General features: G+C 38.4%; 1 protein-coding gene across 7 annotated transcripts in view; it reads left to right on the top strand.

The window, feature by feature from the left end:
• LOC139945740 (uncharacterized) overlaps positions 1-21,343 on the top strand; it is a 35,213-nt gene that overhangs the window by 11,201 nt on the left and 2,669 nt on the right. For 2 of the 7 annotated variants that reach the window (XM_071943116.1, XM_071943117.1), the window contains exons 4-10: positions 2,650-2,751; positions 4,073-4,258; positions 5,206-5,349; positions 8,870-9,004; positions 10,551-10,601; positions 12,422-12,521; positions 13,935-13,993. In XM_071943116.1, coding sequence (XP_071799217.1) covers positions 2,650-2,751; positions 4,073-4,258; positions 5,206-5,349; positions 8,870-9,004; positions 10,551-10,601; positions 12,422-12,521; positions 13,935-13,993 — 777 coding nt within the window. Of the gene's footprint in view, positions 1-2,649; positions 2,752-4,072; positions 4,259-5,205; positions 5,350-5,874; positions 5,980-8,869; positions 9,005-10,550; positions 10,602-12,421; positions 12,522-13,934; positions 13,994-14,662; positions 21,055-21,343 lie in introns of those variants that run through there. The other 5 variants (XM_071943120.1, XM_071943118.1, XM_071943121.1 and 2 more) reach the window with 5 other exon arrangements.

Genomic DNA, 21,343 nt, shown 5'->3' on the forward strand with positions numbered 1-21,343 from the left:
CCCATTAGTACCCATCCAGCCAGAGGGATCCTCATTACATTTACCCAGACAGAGGTACAATATATATAACCCTTATTTACCCAGAGGTACCCGGAGGCATAGTACATAGAATAAGGAGCCCAGGAAGTATACATTGTACATCCTCATTTAACCAGAGTTAAGGTATACCTTTGTTTACCCAGAGGCACCCATTAGTACCCAACCAGCCAGAGGTACTTATCCTCATTACATTTACCCAGAGGTATAACCCTTATTTACCCAGAGGTACCCAGAGGCATATATCATCATTTACCCATCTAGATACATTGCACCTCACATCATTGTACATTCACATTCTTCATCATTGAAGATTTCACTAGGTATTTGTATGTAACATTTACATTATACAGGGCCTACTGATTGAACTTGATGTTGTAAGGGCAAACGTAAAGTAGTAGAGGAGAGTGTTGACTTCATGTATGACTAACATGTACGCCAGACAAGCTTCACAGAATGGCGTTGCTAGTCAACAGTATGCGTAACGGGTTGCCATGGCAGGCTCTAGCACAATAGCATAAAGGGGAATTGTGTTCAAATGTTGACTAGCTCACTCATTCTTATTCAGACAAAACAGGTCATTACTGAATAGAAAGTATCCCTAAATGCAGGGAGAGTGTTGTACAGGTGTATCATGCAGGGATCACATCAACCATGTAGAATTTATGCATGAACATTGAGTGGCTGTACGAAGTAGACTCACACGCTTTCCAATGGTATAAAAACGTGTTCAGATTGAGCATAATTCTGGGGCGAATTGTTTAATACAAGATGTAGGATGTGTGAAAAACTCAACAGACTTTAAACAAACTAATCAGATTCATATTCAACAGTCTTTCACAGAGGTATTATTACTGGGTGCGTTCGTTTAGCTTCCCTGGGTCAACCCCGGTGTGTGGCGTTTTTTTTTCTTCTCCAGGACGAACGTGGGTAAATATCCGCACACGTTTGTCCCGGAAACAAAACACGCCACACACTGGGGTCGACCCAGGGGAGCTAAACGAACGCACCCATAATTGAGGTGTTATTATTGTTCAATTGAAAGACCACCTGGCTTATCCATTCATGAGTTTACTGGGCCAATGCCGAGCCCAAAGATTTTAGCATTGGCCCAATGTTAAATTCAAGCTTTGGGTTCCCATCCAAGCCCTGTTTGGGTAGACTAGGGACTGGTGTGTTGTGCTGCCACTCTGGTTGCAATATCAGTACTATCAGTAAGTGCTGTTTAATTTGGTGCAAGCAAACATTTTACTTTGAATCATAGTTCCTCCATGTTTGTATTTATTGGCTTAGATTGCTGACATGTGTTTGAACAGTAAAGCCTGGTTCATACTTCCTGCGAATGCGAATGCGAAGCGAATTTGACGTGAATTTGACGTCACACCCTCCTTTGCAGCGATTATTCGCAAAGGAGTAGAGCAGAGTTCAACTACTGCGAATTGTTCGTTGCGAATTTGTGACGTCAAGATTCGCTTCGCATTCGCATTTGCAGGAAGTATGAACCGGGCTTTAGGCACAATTGAACAGTATTGAAGGCCAATAACGGTTGATACTGTTTTGGAATTAGTTTAGGAATAATTAGTAGGCCTACAAAAAAACATAAAATATTAGTTTAGGAATTATTGGTAGGCCTACATAACAGTTGATATTGTTTTGTGCAACACCTTGGACACGTTTTGAATCTTTTTCGCAATTAGAATACATATAAACAGACTGAAATTTGAATAAGATTGAAAAACAAAACTTTTGCCACTTGGAACTATCATTTTACAGGCAACCAGTTCCAGGCAATCTCTAAGAAGAAAAGGCATTCACATTTGAATTTTCACACATTTTTCTTGGGGATCGTAGAGATCGTTTAAAAAATTACTCATGCTCTGCAGTTGGTTGCCTCCAAGTTGCCTGTTAAAGTTGCCTCGTGTGAAAAGGCCCTAAATAGAGACAATATAATAAATTAGAAACTATGGTGTGAATGGATAGGTGATGGGATGGTGCTTTTGAATACAAGCATGGAATTTGGCACATGGTCAGAGTATGTCATTAGAAAGATATTGGGCTTAGGGCCATTGCACACTTAAATTTTGAAGAAAAAAACAAACCTTTTCAAAACTTTTAAAACGGCTGTTATTTGATAGTTGTGTTACTTCTTTCAAAAATTTGCAACGGCCCTATTTTTAACACAGTTCATGTTGGGTCAAATCCCGAAACACAAAATATTTCTTTTAAAGTTGCGAATTTTTGAAAACGTAAAATGGCAAATCTTGTGATTTGTTTGTCATGCTACTTAGTGTGTTTACAAAATCATTACGACTTGAGTTTTGAAACTTACCAGCTGCATGTATGAGTAGCATCAAGAATTTGTATAAAAAAATCAAGTTCTGGAAAATGGTGACGATATGAGCATCTTAGGGTTAAGTTTTTTTTTTTCGAAATGGAATAGTGTTGAGAGAGAGAGAGTAAGGCGCTTAGTAGGGGCAACGCTTTCTTTGGGCTAATCGTAACTGACTCATTTACACGACCCAAATTGTAGGGAAGAACACTTTTTCATTATCAAAAGATAATGTGTACGATGGTGAAATTCTCTAAAAACATGTAACCATGGTAACTATACAGAAACAACTACAGAAGCTCCAACAACCACGGTTGAAGAAACAACGACTGAATCAGCAACAACTGAATCATCAACAACTGAATCAACAACTCCTACTTCTACTGGTAAACAATCTGTCACTATAATACCACCCTTTTATTTGTAATGCATGGTATTTGTTTTCTAGTTTTTACACTAACAATAAATAATTTGTTCGTTTATTTTGTTTAATCAGTAATTTCACCAAAAAACATCAAATCATTTATAATGTTCCAGAATGCATGTAAGGGTGTTTAGAACCAAGCCGAAAACATTAAGAAGACCTTGTTTCAATTCAGCGTCCTTCGGCCAACTTAACAAATTTGGGTAAATAATTCCCCACAATTTTGGACAAAACCGAAAGAGAACCCTGGTGGGTGTGTCAAGCATTTGTAAATATACCAAGTATTGCAATGTTTGACACAATCGTCATTTTCAATGGTAATGATATGAGTGTTTTGGGGTTAAAGGCAGTGGACACTATTGGTAATTACTCAAAATAATTATTAGCATAAAACCTTATTTGGTGATGAGTAATGGGGAGAGGTTGATAGTAAAACATTGTGAGAAACGGCTCCCTCTGAAGTGACTTAGTTTTCGAGAAAAAAAGTACTTTTCAGCGAATTTGATTTTTGAGACCTCAGATTTAGAATTTGAGGTCTGGAAATCAACCATCCAAAGGCACACAACTTCGTGTGACAAGGGTGTTTTTTCTTCTTTCATTATTATCTCGCAACTTCGACTACCAATTGAGCTCAAATTTTCAGAGGTCTGTTATGGAAATGCATATACGTTGAGATACACCAAGTTAGAAGACTGGTCTTTGACAATTACCAATAGTGTCTAGTGCCTTTAAGTTAAGGTGGGGTGATGTGATAAAATAAGAGAGAGTGAGTGTGCTACTCATAGGTCTTTGTGTTAAACTTGATCATTTACACTTTAGGTACTGGACACATTTTGCAGTATGTTTCCCAACATATAGTGCCTTTAACCAAACTAATAAAAAAGAACGCTTGTACCTAATTAAAAGATGATTTTGGGTTGAACAAAGAAAAATTGACTAGAGCGGGATTTTAACCAACGACCGGCGCTCTACCAACTGAGCTATCTAGCCCTATGTTGGTGGTCTCCCTATTTAGTCAATATCTTTGTTGGGGGGGGGGGGTGCCTGTCAGAAGCCATTCAACCGCAAACTGCCGTGTAGCCAGGGATCACACCCAGGTAACGATACAACCTGGGAAGCAGACAGGGGATCACCTTAAGGGGATGCGACATTTTATATCAGATATCAAATAATAAACCACAAGGGAAACTGACTGGGTGCATTTTTAACCCTTAATTAAAAGATAGTAGAGTTTATGGTTTATACTTTCTTTTAAACATGTAACCATGGTAATAATTGCACAGACACAACTACAGAAACTACAGAAACTACAGAAACAACCACAGTTTTGGCATCGTCTAAAGAAACATTGACTGAATCAGCATTAACACCACCTACACCAGGTGATGATTCAACTCCCGATTCAACAACTCCCGATTCAACAACTCTTTCTGATATTGATGGACCATTCACAATTACTTCATCAACTGGTAAACATTCTGTAACTTTGTTTGAATAGATCTTTTGGGTAGGTTCCCTAGACTTTATTCCGAAAAAGGAAGTACTTGTTCAAACGCTATAAAAAGACTCCTGCTAGGGTCAAAACTTCAGGCCACTAACAATTTTGTGCAGAAATGTGTATTCATAAAAATGATAACTATAATAATAATAATAACACAATGCAAAGCTTCAGACATGTCTTAAAGGCAGTGTATACTTTTGGTAATTAAAAAAAAAAAAACAGTATCCCCTCAATGCACAAAATAATAAACCTGTGGAGGTTTGAGCTCAAATGGTCATCACAAATGATAGAAAATGATGAAAGAAAAAACACTTTTGTTGTATAGGATTGTGTGCTTTCAGATGCCTAATAGAAAGGCTATTATGCCTGATGAAGCCTGTCTCAGATTTAAATGGTTTTGTGAACAAATACCTCTCTCTCCTAAATACACACTTCAAAGGGGTTCGTTTGTGACAATATTTCATATTATCCACGGCTATTTAGCACTTTTTACCAAGAACGATTTTAATTGTAAGTCACAGGGCTCAAATGGGGGGGGGGGGGGGGGGGGGGGTGGGGGGAGGGATCCACAAGGCTGGAGGACCTGTAGTTCACAACTTTTACTTGACCAGAGAATTTGTTGCAAGGCCGGAGTGAGGACGAGAGGAACAAGTGTACTGGAAGATTTATCACACTTGTTTTATGGAGAATACTTTAATGCTCATCAAAATTGAAAAGATACTTGTATTTATCAGTGAGGTGTTGTTATTCATAAACACAAGACTGCCGACTTGTGCGGTCTTAAGTTCACTGGCCCGATGCTAAAACCACTGGCCGGCAGTCTAGTGTTAATTTCGAACCCTGTATCAACTTGTGGAGTAATTACCAAAAGTAAACCCTGCCTTTAATGCAAGGGATGTTGGTGTATTTATACAGGAAAACTGACCAGCAGCAATATGCCTACAACAGCAAATAATCCTACCCCTGAGATAACTGGGGCAGGCACGATTAGTGCAACACTGTCCAGTACAGGCTCTACAGCCGATGGACACACCACTGACTTAACACTAAGCACCCACTGTAAGTGGTTTGTGTCATCAGAGTTTTGGTGTTTTTTTTTGTAACCAGAACTGTGAATGTATAGGCCGCGCGGTCTAGTTCATTGGGCTCTTGTGTTGTCAGCTGCAGAGTGTTGGTTCGAATCGCAGTCATTACACTTGTGCTCTTGTCTTGTCTTGTCCGTACTGCACAAATTGCTGCCACTGGGCTATAAACGCACAGATCCTAATGCAGGCAAGCTCCCAAGTAAGGAAGGTAGTGCATTCTGCTCTACCAGCTGGCTACCCATGCCCACATCCTAGTGGATGATACCCACGCCTACATCCTTACTGACTGCGAAGGAGTAGGTTGCAATGTGCCCCATGTGACAGTTGACCATAGCCCAACTCAGTTAAGTGTAGGACATTTCTCATTAAAAACGATTAAAACAGAAATAAAGTTTCAAAAGAAGAAGAAGTTTAGGGCTGGAAGACCTTTTGCCCGGCAAAACATTGTTTCAATAGTTCTGAATTATTTCATTATCTGTCCTCGGAAAACAAAATACAGATTCTATTTATTTAAATGGCATGAGTACGAGTTTGTCACTACCAGACCCATCTACACACACCAACTATACACAAACAGCAACGTCGTCTACGAAGAATGATACTCGTAAGTCGATCCTTTTAACATCCAAGGTGTTTTGTAGTTGGTGAGTGGGAATATTGACCTGGCAAGTGACAAACCTAGATTTAAAAAAAAAGGAAACAATGTTGGTGGTTTTACGGTAATCGCCATTTTCTCCCATTCAAATTATTCAAATCAAGGCTATAGCCCTAGGAGATTAAGTCTGGTTCCTTTTTGTGAAATAAATATAACAGCATTCATTACTGTTATTAGCTACAAGGAACATGACCATGGTGGCACGCAGCATAATAGGCCTGGACTAATGCTAACTTGCTAACAATTGACATTTTCGTACATGTATTACATGTATCTGATCCACATGCAAAGCATCTTAGCTGAGACAAAACTCTATCTGAAAACCTATCAACAAAACACAGCTGATTAAAGACACTGGACACTACTTGTGATTGTCAAAGACCAGTCGAATTCTTACTTGGTGAATCTCAACATATGCATAAAATAACAAACCTGTGAAAATTTGAGCTCAAAGTTCGTCAAAGTTGCTAAATAATAATGCAAGAAAAAACACCTTTGTCACATTAAGTTGTGCGCTTTCAGATGCTTGATTTCAAAGGAATCGGGAAACACTTAAAAAAAAAAAACTTTGTGAATAACCATCACTGCACATCTTTAAAAGTCAATTCTAACTTTTTAAAAGTTGAAGGACCACTCTAAACAAAAACATTCAAACAGAACCTACGATGATTTTGCTTAATAGCATGGAGGAAGTAATAAAATAGTCAGTAAAATGTAAACAGATATGTTTGTGTAGCTCAGTTTACATCTAGTAAATAAGGTAATAAAGCACCAGGGGAAATCGATGATCAGTTTAAAAAATGATGACATTTTGAAACTGTTGCAGCTTTTATCGCAGTATCCATAAATACCTTATGGTTTTATTTGTTACTTTAAAGGAACACGTTGCCTTGGATCGGACGAGTTGGTCAAAACAAAAGCGTTTGTAACCGTTTTTTATACAATGCATATGGTTGGAAAGATGTTTTAAAAGTAGAATACAATGATCCACACAAGTTTGCCTCGAAATTGCTTGGTTTTCCTTCTACTGTGCGAACTAACACCGCCGGCCATTTATGGGAGTCAAAATTTTGACCCCCATAAATGGCCGGCGTGCTAGTCGACGAGGTAAAAGGAAAACCACGCAATTTCAAAGCATGTTTGTGTGGATCATTGTATTCTACTTTTACAACATCTTTCTACCCATATGCATTTCATTACAAACGATTTCAAACGCTTTTCAAAGACCAACTCGACCGATCCAAGTCAACGTGTTCCTTTAAAGCACTAGTCTAGGATATCTATCTTGGGGTGATATTTGAGCATAACAGGATGTTAGTAGATGATGTAAACATTTAACACACAGCTTTGGGTTTCATGGTATAAACAGAAATATAACCTTTCCTCTGTAAACCAATCTTTGGACTTAATAAGCCTTTTTGAGATATGACGGACACAATGCTACAACACTTTTAAAGTTTGGGTAAATTTGTAAGCCAGACAGTACACTCCTATCACGTCTGCTGTCAGCCATACCTCAAAAAGGTCTTTTGTTCTATGTAATGTTGTGCTGTGGTAGTTAATTACTATCTTAAAGGGACTGTTGTCGTGATAATAGTCTGCTTGAAGCTGGGCATGAAAACATAAGCTCCCATCCAGTTACTGCAGGCATGTGCCTTTTTAATGGCGACAAAAAAAAGCTGTAAAGGAATGTTACACTTGGTGTTTATCAAAAGTGTTTTTGTTTTGAAAGGGGTGCGGTCATTACTATCAAGTGCCCGGTGTGCCGTAACTGGATGAGAGTTTAGAATTCAATGTCTGGCAACCGACTTACTGTGATCAAGACAACACACCTACCTTAACGCTAACCAATTTAGAAAAATATAATTAGCTTACTAACTGCAAACTGCTTGATGTTTCGACCCTAGCAGAGTCTTTCTTGAAGGCTAAATGACAACACAACAATAACCATTTATAAGTGTACTAGTTTATTACTTGAATGCTTTTGTTTGTGTTTTGTCATTAAGCCTTCGGAAAAGACTCTGCTAGGGTCGAAAGTACTTAAAAGGTCAGGCCTTTAATTACTTTTGCATGACTAATTAAATAAGTTTTCTTTGGTTTTGTTCAAAAGAAATTCTTAGCCATTTTAATGTAATCTTTTGATGGTTGTACATCCTGTTTTTTCTGGTCAATATTTTAATGCCATATACAGATAATTGTACACTATTGTTTTTAGAGATGTTAAATTTGCATCGGGATAAAGAATATTAATTTTGGGTTTTACCCATACACCGATATGTGTTAGCACTGTATACTCAGTATTTTCCCGAGCCATGTGAAAAAATATCACAGGCATCACACTCGGGCGGGATTCGAACCCACGACCCTTGCAATTCTTGAGCAAGTTTTGCTCTATTGTTTATGTTTGTCATTTTGTTTACCGTTTCTTTTTTTGGAAAATGTTTGTATACTTTTGTTACTTGTTGGGTGTTTATTAATCTTCATTTTTATGATTTTTGTAAAGCAGCTTGTGATTCTATATTTTTGTACCTTAAGTGATCATTATAGTCCTCCAGCCATTTTAGGTTGTCTTTTGATTTGTCTCTCATGCGCCTTCAACCTTTTGTCTTCACTTTTACTCCTACATAAATTTCCCCCGCTTCTTAATCTTTCGTTGTGTAGTGATCAGGTTTACGGGTCAAATTGTTGATAAGTTTGAAATGTTTGTGAAAGCAGTCAATTATATCATGGTTGTGGGTGTGAAGTGTGTCTGTAGAATTAGTTCAAAAACATTCTCATAGCGTTCTTTCTAACCATGCTAACTTTGAAATTGCTTGCATATTCATTACATGCAAACTAGCCACAGCCTCTCAGCCAATGAGCAGTACCGCATCAGATCATAGCTTAGCATTTACTGAAGCTTCATCATCAATTGCTCTTACATCACCGGTTTATAACACCACAACTCAAGAGATTTCAAACTACACAACCGGAGGTGAGATTGCCCAAAGTAGTAGCGAATTCAGAGGGAGGGAGTTCAGTTGTTGTATTCACTGAACAAAATAAGTCATAAAAAGTTATAGTGTTTAGTATACAAATATTGACTGTTTCGAGTGCTATAGTTAAAAATACAACTCCCGAGGTGATCCCTGGAGAGTCGTAGTTTTAACCATAGCACGAGTTAAAGCAGTCAATAGTTGTTTTATAACGCCCCAACAGACTATTTATCATCATCGTACATGACTGTTCGTACGCGCGTTTCAGATACACAGATGCATAACTGATTGGGGTCGAGGTGGGTTAAAAGACGTCTGGGTACTGCACGCTGTGTGATAGTCGTCGGACTATCACACGGCAAACGATGTGCTATCATACTGCAAACGATGCACTAATATACGTCCGCTGTCTATTCAAACTAAGACATGTCATGTGACGTGCTCTAAACCAATGAAAAGGCAGATTATTTGTAAGGGGTGTTATAACAAAGATAAGTTTCTTTCTATCCGAAAGCCTACTGACTATTAGATTTGTAGAGTACAATAACTGAGAGAAATACTATTGTTGTACTGTCAATGATGAAGCTTAGAAAATAGCATTTGAAGACTCTGCAGTCCCCAAATCAAATAGCAAGCAAGTTTTACACGATTAACCATCTTTGATTTGATTTTGCACAAGGGTTTTGGTTTACTTAATTTTACTTACTGCTACTGGTTGATTAACACAAACAACCTCCTTGACAAATTTCCTGAGCTGTTGGCTTTTATTAATCTTTTTTATCTGGAATTTACACTTCACTTAACTTTATTTGCGGTGTTTAATTGTTTCCAAACTGTTTACAGGATATGTAGGAATGACTGAGTGTCTGTTGTTGACTCAAATTGATAGGGGTTTATTTTTGGAATAAAGTTGAGCACTGCATGCTTTGATCCCACACCCACTTCCCTGTGCATGTTTAGGCCTCAAATTAACCCACAGGATCCACAACAACCGTCGTGGTGCCCTGTGCTTTTGCTGTGGTGCCCTCTGCAAAGTTCTAACACAAATTAACCACAGTAACATTGCTGTGCCCCTGCAAGAGCAAAGTTCAAGGCTTTCTTGTTAATTTGCCAGTTTTAATCCTAAGCATGGCAGATCAAGGTAGGTCGTATTTTAGGCAAAATAACCACTATGTTTAGCGGCCAGCCTTTTTGAAAATAGGAAGGAGGATGGCCTTTCAGTTTCGTTTTTTTCCACTTCGTTTTCCTTTATAAAATGGCTGTTCACACTTTTGTAAAGGCAACCGAGCAGGCTATTCAAAGTTTTTGTCTTCATTAAAATGTTGTAGAAGGAAAGACATTTTTGAAAAAGGAGGCGACCTCTAAAAAGAGGTCGGGGATGCTAAACACGTTTTTTTGTGTGTCTAAATTCACCTTTTGAGGTCTAGCAGCTTAATCTTTACAATGAAAACATAGTGACGGAAGTCGTCCCCCCCCCCCACACAAATAAAAAAAATTGAAAAAAATGTACACACAGTTGACCTCTTATTTGATTATTTTTTTCAGAAAACACAACAACAGCTGACCCGACACCACCACCGGGAAAAAAACCATTGAGTAATGATAAACCTTTCATAATTCTCTATGCACCACCAATAAAGGAATAAATGAGTGGGACAAGGTCTTGAACGTTAGTTTAAAACCGACGGGGTCATTGTCGTGCGATAAAGGACAGAGTCAAAGTCACGACCCTGCAAGGTTTAGAACTAACGTTCAAGGCTGAGTCACCACCCAATTATCTCCATTCATAAATACTCTTAAAAGCAGTGGACACTATTGGTAATTACTCAAAGTAATTATCGGCATAAAACCTCACTTGGTAACGAGAAATGGGGAGAGGTTGATAGTATAAAACATTGTGAGAAACGGCTCCCTTTGAAGTGCCATAGTTTTCGAGAAAGAAGTAATTTTCCACAAATTTGATTTCGAGACCTCAGATTTAGAACTTGAGGTCTCGAAATCAACCGTCTAAACACACACAACTTCGTGTGACAAGGGTTTTTTCTTTCATTATTATCTCGCAACTTCGATGATCAAATTTTCACAGGTTTGTTATTTTATGCATAATGTTGAGATACACCAACTGTGAAGGCTAGTCTTTGACAATTACCAATAGTGTCCACTGCCTTTTAAACAGCATGATAATGATGGAAAGTGTCAGCTTTTCTAAATGTTTTTCAATTCCTGTCACTTCCTTGGGCTCCATTACATGAAAGGGTCAAGATAAAACATGCTCGTTGGTCGGATACAGTGTTGGGACTCTTACAGGCATATTACTCGGGTGGGATTCGAACCCTCAACCTTTGCAATTCTACAGCAGTGTCTTACCAACTAGACCACCGGAATTGCCCGACAGCCAGGGGCAGTTTTAATCCTATGTTTTAGTCTTGGTTCCAAGACCATTGGTGTTGCGCGGTCACACACAACCAACGTTCTGATTATGCACGGCAAAAACTGTACACGCTTGTAACGAACGAACGCTAACGGGCGCTCTGTTTCTCTGATCTAGATCTCTCTCTTGGTGAGCACAGACTCTAGACATGGTGAGATCTAAATCAGAGAAACGGAGCGCCCGCTAGCGTTCGTTCATTACAAGCGTGTACAGTTTTTGCCGTGCATAATCGGAACGTTGGTTGTGTGTGACCGGGCAACACCAATGGTCTTGGAACCAAGACTACCTATGTTTTAGCAGCGGGTACTGCAAATGATTTGATAGATGATAAACTTGCATCAATGATAAAAAATATTTATTTGGTTTTTACCCATATACACTGATGTGTGTTGGCACTTTCCCCCCCCCCCCCACAGAGCTTGTGAAAGTACTGAGTATACAGTGCTAACACACATCAGTGTTATCCTGATGCAAGTTCATAAACCAGAAAAAAAAACAATGAAAAAAAAACTGCTGCTGTTTGAGACTATTACCATTGTTTGGAGGCCTTTCTTTGTTCTTCAGTCATATAAATATTATTAGGCCATTCAATGGTTAAAAAGTCTAACTTTGGGGTGTGTGGGTCGTCCAATGAAATTTCAGAATTATTTATTTTTTAATTTTCTTTAATTGACCCTGGAATTTGGCTCTGGTTGAAAACTAGATTCATTTTCTGGATCTAGTTCAATATTCTCAACGCTCGAATAAGAGTTGAACGAGAAAGGAAGACGATAAATATATTCCAGTTTTTGATGTGGGAGGCAGTCAAGTAGAGAACAGAAAACCCAATAAATCCACATTATGCCCCAGTCGGATTCAAAGCTGGGTGGAAGGCAAGGCAAGACGTCACTACACCAACCTGACGGCCAATTTGTTTATAAGTAAACTAAAAACTTCAAATTGTAACTTTTAATATTGATGTTCTGATTTGGTTGTATTATTATAGGTACTGTGCTGATTATGGTCATCATATTATCATCTGTTACTGGCACTGTAGTGATTGCAGGGATAACCAAAGTTGTTGTTAAAAAATTCAAACCCACTATGTGAGTACCTGCCATTATTGCTAACACATTGCTCTTGTCACAACAGTAAATTAAACATTCATTTGTCAACAATATTTTTTTCAAAAGTCATAGCTAGAAGCAGAATCAAATCAAACAAACAGCAAAAATTCAAAAACAATGCTTACAAAAGTTAATGTAACTACATGTCAGGAATGAGAAATTTTAGACTTTTGATCAAAATTCAGACATTTGTAAATCTGCCTGATAAACATATTTTTTTTCGTCAAATTAAATAAGTCACGCTCTTTGATTCACTTCTCTAGCATCAATCGTTCTAATCCCAAAAGCTCCTTGAAATCTATAACCCCCAGGGAGAAATGCCGCCATTTCAATCTCTGAGATCTGGGTCCCAGTTTCCCAGACTTAATGACCAAAATTTTGAGCCGATAAAATGCATGTGATTTATGTCTCCTCCACTCATTATGAGGTTTCCTGGTAGAAAAAATATTCAGGTGACTTTCCAATCTATTCTAGAAAACCTTGCATGGTTGGTTTGTTAACCCCTAGCAACAGTCGTCATGGTAGCCAAGGCACTGTAACAACAGACCTTTAGGCCAAATAAACATAAAATATCAGTTGATCAACCTCTTCCGTGCATCCTTTGTTGAAGCCGCATTTAAAAAAAAAAAAAAAAACTTTTTTTCTTTTCTTCAAAAAGACATTTTCTGTGTATTTCTCATTTCACTTACTATTCTTTTCAGAACTTGTAACGACATAAAGTAAGTGGTTACAATAAACTGAAGAATTGGTTGCCAATTTGAATTAAAATACTTGGCAATCACCTTTGAAAGAAATAAAAAATAAAAAATAAAAATGCTGACAGTGCTTTGACGATCAAGTCTTGGTATCAATATAATTAATGTATACCGATTCAACATGAAAAAACTACTGGACTATAGTCGATGTGACTTTGACATCACATTGTTTACAAAAGAGCCACACAGAGCCTGGACTTCCTGCAGGCATGATTTGTACACAGCTCAACGGAAGAAAACATAAAATCTTATATTTTACGAAGATTGCACTGTCTTATTTTGTATCGACTTTTGTAATTATGAAAGGGGGCACATCTCAAAACTTGTCCAGCTTTTACTTTCATAACTCTTTGCTTTTATGTGAAAACTATGACACAAAATGTCAACTTTCCCATAGTAGCAGTGCAGTATCTTGCCTGCCAGAATACTCAAAGAATGTACAAGGTCACACTTATTGTAAACAAGGTTCACAGGGTCTATATGCCCTCCTGGTGCCGGTTGCACAAAGGCGTAACATTAATCGCAAGACAAATAGCCAGTGGCTTTTAATCAGCATCAATGTTATGTTTTTCCTCAGTACATGTATGTTTGTTTGAGTAATAATAATAATCCTGTTTCACCTCTCTTGTTTTTACAGTAAAGTTGGACCTGAACAGGATGTTCCTCTAACCACGGCAATAGCACCAGCCGAGAATGGTAAGATTAAAGTTGAGAAACATCTCCGACCCGGAAGTATAGAGTTAGTGCCGGTGGTGGTTGCACATAATACCTCATCCTCCAATGCTTCTACTCCCTGTAAGCCCCTTTAACTCCATGTGTTCTACAGTTCTGGCACACTATCATTTTGTGGTGATTAATATCTTCCTTGGGTATTTCTCAATCCTAGGCTCCGGCTCCAAGCGCCCTCTGGTGTTCAAAACCACCATCGCGGGCCAAAAACACGCTGCTTTAAAAAGTAAAGACCTTTACCAGGGTGTGGCCATCTTGATTTTACTCCATTCCAACTCAGTGTGACCAAACTGAGGCTGGACGAAATAATAGTCTGGTGCCATGCGCAATGAGTGTTAGCATTCATTAATGTGATTGGAAACAGGGAACATGGTGACAACGTGATCAAGGTCTGTAGGCCTGAAGGCTGAGCTGCGCTTCCACTGCGTTAGCAGCGCGAGGAGCCTAAGCTGATGGAGCCAAAGCCGAGGGTTGAGAAACGCCCCCACTATCTAATTTGTTTGTATTCCTCTTTCTTGAGACGTTTTCAAAGCAATTGTTCTTGTTAAAGTATTTGTTAACAGAAATACACTATATTTGTGAAATACCTATATTTAGAAACTCAATTAATTTCAGATATATCCCCTTGAATTGTAGGCCATTGTTGATGAATCCTGCACACATGAAAGGCTATTGTATGCTGAGAGTTGTGCGCAACACGTGTTTGTGTAGACATATGTCATTGTCAAAGATGGCGGTCAATGATGTCATGTGCAATCCATCTATTGCCAACCGACACAATTGGTGACCAGAGTCATGTGACTCATAGTGGGTTTACGAAGAAGACCAACCAAGCAGTGCTGTAGCTAGACCAGTTTTAGTGGTGAGCTATGAATCAAGCTTACCAAGGGAGAGCGGATCAACAAATTAATTCATGATTTATTATGGGGACTTCATTGCCTAAGTGCAAGCTTCAGGCATGATTCCATGTTTCAAAACTGTTCATGTTATGGGGCCATGTAATAAGTTGAATGGCATTTTTGAGTGTGTTCATTTTCTTTGACATTTGATACTCCTTATCATTAGCTGTGTGTCTCAGATCAATGCACAGATCATGTGCTAGGGGAAATCTGTGCTGGGCGGTACAGTGTACTTTTCTCAGAGTGCTGGGCGAAAATTGTGAGTTCTTGGGTGATTTCACAAAGAGTTGGGACTAGTCTTATCTCAAGTTAGGACCAGTTACTCGTCCTAACTTAGGACTATCCATGTAATTTGTATATCTCCTAGGACTAGTCCTAAGTTAGGACTAGTCCTAACTCTTTGTGAAATTGACCCAGCCCAGCCAGCAGCCCCCAGCACCACCCTGCACTGCCCACCGTGGCTACAACTAAAACAAGCAAGAAATGCGCAGTGCGTTTGGACACACATTGAAGCTGCTGAGATGAGTGCTTGTGCAGTAAAGAGGGAAAGAGTCGTGCTTTTCCATGTACATTATACACAGTTGCTTGCTTAGTTTGTTTACATTGCATTCTCACTTTGTCATGAGTCGCATAACGTCGATCACCGATTGTGCCATTTACCAGTATGACCCCAAAACTGCCAACATTTTCTACATTTGTTAACAAATGTTTTCAGTGAATGCATTTTGTGGTGGGTAAACTCATTGCTGGGACAACTAAATACGAACTAAATACAACAGGGTAGTTTTATAAAAAGTAGTTGTGAATTCTTAAGTGGTTTAAGAAAGGACTATCACTTTGATAAAGTTCCTGTTCAGTTCCACGGAAAAGTGCAGTGATCTTTCAAGTAATGAGTTACACTAAGTTTATTAGATTTTTCATGTTGCCATTTGGCGCTGTTGTGCTGACTTATGTCAAAGATATATGAAAAATACATTGAAAGTCACCAGTGGAAGTTTCAGTTGAATGTAGTCTCTACATTTACTTGTTGAGAACATAGAGCAATTTGAGAACACAGCAACAAACTGTTGCCGTATTTTCAATAAGAACGTCTTCTAATCCACTCATGTTTTTAGGTGGCAGCAATCTCTAGCCCTAGCATTTTAAGTAAAGTTATTATTTTTATTTTCTATAGCTTATTTATTAACCCTTTTAGAGGCCATTCATTTCTGCTGCAAAATCATCACAAAAAGCTCCCAAATGATAATCAGTGTGTATTTCTTTAAAAGAACAAGTTGCCTTGGACTGGTCGAGTTGGTCTTTGAAAAGCATTTGTAACCGTTTGTTTATAAAATGCATATGATTAGAAAAATATTTTAAAAGTAGAATATATTGATCCACACAAGAATCACTCGAAATTGCATGGTTTTCCTTTTACCTCGTCGACTACCACAGTCGGCTATTTTAGGGAGTCAAATTTTGTATTCCCATAAATGGCCGACCGTGTTAGTTCGCAAAGTAAAAGTAAAACCACACATTTTTGAGGCAAATTTGTGTGGATCATTGTATTCTACTTTTAAAACATCTTTCTACCCATATCCATTTTATAACAAAAGGTTAAAAATGCTTTGCATAGACCAACTCGACAAATCCAAGGCAACGTGTTCCTTTTGTGAGTTAAAATGTCAACAGAAATAACATGAAACAGAAGACTTAAAGGAACACGTTGCCTTGGATCGGACGAGTTGGTCAAAACAAAAGCGTTTGTAACCGTTTTGTATACAATGCATATGGTTGGAAAGATGTTTTAAAAGTAGAATACAATGATCCACACAAGTTTGCCTCGAAATTGCGTGGTTTTCCTTCTAATGTGCGAACTAACACGGTCGGCCATTTATGGGAGTAAAAATTTTGACCCCCATAAATGGCCGACGTGTTAGTCGACGAGGTAAAAGGAAAACCACGCAATTTCGAGGCATGTTTGTGTGGATCATTGTATTCTACTTTTACAACATCTTGCTACCCATATGCATTTTATAAAAAACGGTCACAAACGCTTTTCAAAGACCAACTCGACCGATCCAAGGCAATGTGTTCCTTTAATTTTAGAATCTGTGAGACTCTAATAACCTGCTCCACTAGACATTTTCATATCTTGACATGATCTTTACTTTGACATCTTAATCTGAATGGAAGCAGATCTTACATTGCGACCGTTTGCAGCCGCTATGGCCTCTAAAGGGTTGCGGGAAAATTGCAAAACTAAACAGGTGATAAGTGGAGGTTGAACCCTGGATAACCCTGGAAAAACTCAACAAAACCTCACCTTGTGTTACCGCCTGTTTAATTTTGCTATCTTTCCTAAAAGTGGCCGCTATGGTCTCTCATTAACGGTTAAGTTTAATTTGAAAGTTTGTATGGTGGAAGTACAATCTAATATTATCTTATTACACAATCTCGTACACTAGAATTTAGTCTGTCATAGAGTCTTTATTTAAACATGAACAACTCATTTGACTGTGACATACAAGGTAATATATTTAAATTTGCTGTGGGGTCATTTCCTGCTTAAAGGCAGTGGACACTATTGGTAATTACTCAAAGTAATTATTAGCATAAAACCTTACTTGGTAACAAGTAATGGGGAGAGGTTGACAGTGTAAAACAATGTAAGAAACCGCTCCCTCTGAAGTAACGTAGTTTTGGAGAAAGAAGTAATTTTACATGAATTTGATTTCAAGACCTCAGATTTAGAATTTGAGGTCTCGAAATCAAGCATCTGAAAGCACACAACTTCATGTGACAAGGGTGTTTTTTCTTCCATTATTATCTCGTAACATCGACGACCAATTGAGCTCGAATTTGCACAGGTTTGTTCTTTTATGCATATGTTGAGATACACCAAGTGAGAAGACTGGTCTTTGACAATAACCAATAGTGTCCACTGTCTTTAAAGACCACCAAGCTCTTGCTTTCTTAACCTTGCATGGTTTATTTACTTCGCACCATCTTAACATCACTTCCTTTGGGCTCTTTCAAAAACCTTGGTCAAGGCTCCGTCTCCTGGCTCTGTTTGATGTTTGAAACACAGTACAAGACGTACGCTGGTATAAAATTGATGACGGAGCTTTGATCCAGAGCAAGAGCCCAAGAGCCCAGGTTTTGGAAAAGACCAAGTTTTTATCAATAATAAGTTTTTCTTCCTGTTCATTGGTTCTTTGTATTAACACTGTGTCTTTTTCTTGGTTTAATGATACTTTATGATAAAGTTATTCCACTATTCTGGTACCTTTGGACAGCTTGATTAATGAACTAACCCAACCTTATTGGGTAAAACTACGACTCCAGAGGTGATCCCCGGAGCGTTCTATTTTCCCAAGGCGCAGCCGAGGGAAAAAGGAATGGTCCGGGGATCACCGAGGGAGTCATAGTTTTAACCATAGCACGAGTTAAAGCAGTCAATATTTGTTTTATAACACCCCAGCAGAGTATTTATCATCTTTGTACACGTAACGCTCGTAGGCGCGTTTCAGATACACAGGGAGATGCACAACTGACTGGGTTTGAGGTGGGTAAAAAGACGTCTGGGTACTGCACGCCGTGTGATAGTCGTCGGACTATCACACTGCAAACTATGCACAATCACATGGCAAACTATTCACTATAACACAGCTGCCGTCTACTAAGACATAGCATGTGACGCGCTCTAAACCAATGAAAAGGCAGAATATTTGTAAGGGGTGTTATAATAACAACTTAAGGGTAGTCCTAAGTCAAGATTAGACTAGTCTCAACTCTTTGTGAAATCCACCCCTGGAAATGTGACTGGAAATTTCCTCTTTATTTTTGAGAAAACTGCTGTTGCACTCTGGCACAATTGTCCCATCAATCAAACATGAACCACGTGCTTTGTAAATAAATAAATATTTCAAAAGAAAATAAGTTACCACATGTATGTATTTTGTTGAGGCAGAGACAATAATTTGAGGAAAACAATAGTTTATTAAAACATTTTTTATAAATATTTACAATTTAATAAACATGAGTTTTTTAAATGTAATTTGATCATGTCGCTGTTTACACTTACTATGTTTGTACTGTGTTTGTTTGTTTGATGCTTTCCTGCTTACTACATCCCAAAAGATGTATATCTTTATTCCTCTCTGGCTTTGAAGACTTTTATCTGATAACATTGAATCTTTAGACTTTTATCTGAGCAATCTCAAAAAAATTAATATATTGTAGCACTTCAATAACTAGCCCTCCTTGTTGAGCTGTTAATGGCTCCGCTTTTAACATCGGTCTCATCACTGTCACCATTACAGCCCACCTTCGATACATGTCTTAAACGCTAAGTTTTCAAAGACGCAAAATGCGAGGTAGTTTGATTGCAAATTTCTCCCATTTAAACAAGTCCTATACTACTCCAACATACCTCATTTTATTCCTTACATCTGTGGAACTACTATAACACATAACAGGTTACTAAATGATGGCTTTGTCCAGATGTGATTGATTTGAAAATTGGTCCAAGTGATGAGATTGGTGACAGTGATGAGACCGATGTTAAAAGCGGAGCCATTACAGCTCAACAAGGTGGGCTATTCAATAACTAACTAACTTGTTTTCACCTTGCACCAACTTGACAGTGTACATGTACTCTCAGAAATTTTCTGAGCGCTGCGAAGACAAATGTACATAATGCAGATCCTTTTGGGTCTTGGGTGGGATTTCAAACCCACAACCTTTCCATTGCTTTGAGCAGATGTCATACCACTAGACCACCAAGCTAGCCTTGTGGCCTGGGCCCAATTTCATGGCTCTGCTTACCGCCGAATTCCGGGCTTACGATCACGATTCCCCGCTTACGTGCAAGCGCCGAATTTCTGCGCTAGCCTTGTAAGCGTAGAATGCCTAGTAACGTTGAGCACGCACGCGCAGAAGCCAAAATTTGCCGCTTACCCGTGAAGTACGCTTGCCGTAAGCAAAGAGTTCCCTGCTTCCGTAAGCGCTGATTCTGTGCTTACGGTAAGCAGAGCCATGAAATTGGGCCCTGATGGAGATCGAATCCAGTGTTTTAGCAATGGGTATCACAACAATTGGAAAGATGAAGAATATAACTTGTTCTTTACCTTACAGCGATGTTTAAACACACTTTCTCGATTTCTGTGAGGGTAAAAACAAATAATATTCTTGATCGCTTTATGCAAAATTTACATCTTGTAAGAAAAATCGGGATTGCTTTTGTAGCGATGACTACCAAGCAGTTGTTGTAGTCATTGCTACAAAAGTTTATGGACATATTTTCTTACTAGTCTTTCTCCTTCGAGGAAGACTCTGCTAGGGTCGAAACGTCAGGCCATTAACTATTTTTTGCATTTATACTCCTGGTCCATTTGGTTGGTAAGTTGTTTGCAACAGCTAATTCTATTTTCTAGTCAATAAAGTGCGACACTTAATTTTCCTCTCTGCAATTCCCTAACTTAGATCTTGTCCAAAACGGCGACTTCGGCTACAGCTTCAACTAGACCGCGGGCATCTGCCTATTCTTTAACACTGGCAGACAAGCCGTAGCTGTAGGTTAATTCGCCGTTTCAGACACGCCTTACTCACTTTGTTGAGCTCACAAAGAAAGTGTATTACTTTGAACTGAAAAAAGATTTCTGTGTTCCATTGAAATTTTGCGGATGGGAAAAATGGAAAATGGCGCGGGGGAGTGCATACAAACAGTTATATCTTCACTGTGTATTTATAGGTTTTCTCGGTCAATTTCGGAAAAAGAGCAGCCAATTTAACCACCAAGCTATTCTATTTCGCGCAAAATCGAATGCTACTATAAAGGATCATTCGATTTCGTTTTGGGATTAGTCAAATGTAATGTTGCATCATTCGAATTAACAAAGTAATCATACATTTTAACAATTCATCAAAGCAGCATTTAAATTCGCAGACGCTTCTTGAGGCGTGTGTGTCACGAAAAAGAATGACGCTACGCTTAATTGAAAAGAGTGCTTAAGGAATTTGACTCGACCCAAAACAAAATTGAATGGTCGAATTCTGAATTTGAAACGCAGTAACAAACTAATGTAGTTTTAACGGATTTGGGTAGCTTTTCAAAATGTCCATAGATTAACATTAAACTTACAGGGTTTGAAGATAATGATAGTGGAAAGCTTCCCTGAAAATATTACTTACCGAGGTGCTGTAATTTTTGAGAAATGAGTAAAACAATGTCATGAAAATACGTTTGTAAATGATTAATATAATTTTTCGTCTCATGAGACAAAAATTATTTCCCAACAATTACAGCACCTCAGCACATAATATTTTCAGGGAAGCTTTCCACTATCATTATCTTCAAACTGAGTAAGTTTATGGTAAATCTGTGGACATTGTGTTTTTTGTCCTACAAAAGTTACATAGACCGAGACCGTTACAG

The sequence above is a fragment of the Asterias amurensis genome, chromosome 13 (assembly GCF_032118995.1).
Source record: "Asterias amurensis chromosome 13, ASM3211899v1".
Classification (NCBI taxonomy): domain Eukaryota; kingdom Metazoa; phylum Echinodermata; class Asteroidea; order Forcipulatida; family Asteriidae; genus Asterias; species Asterias amurensis.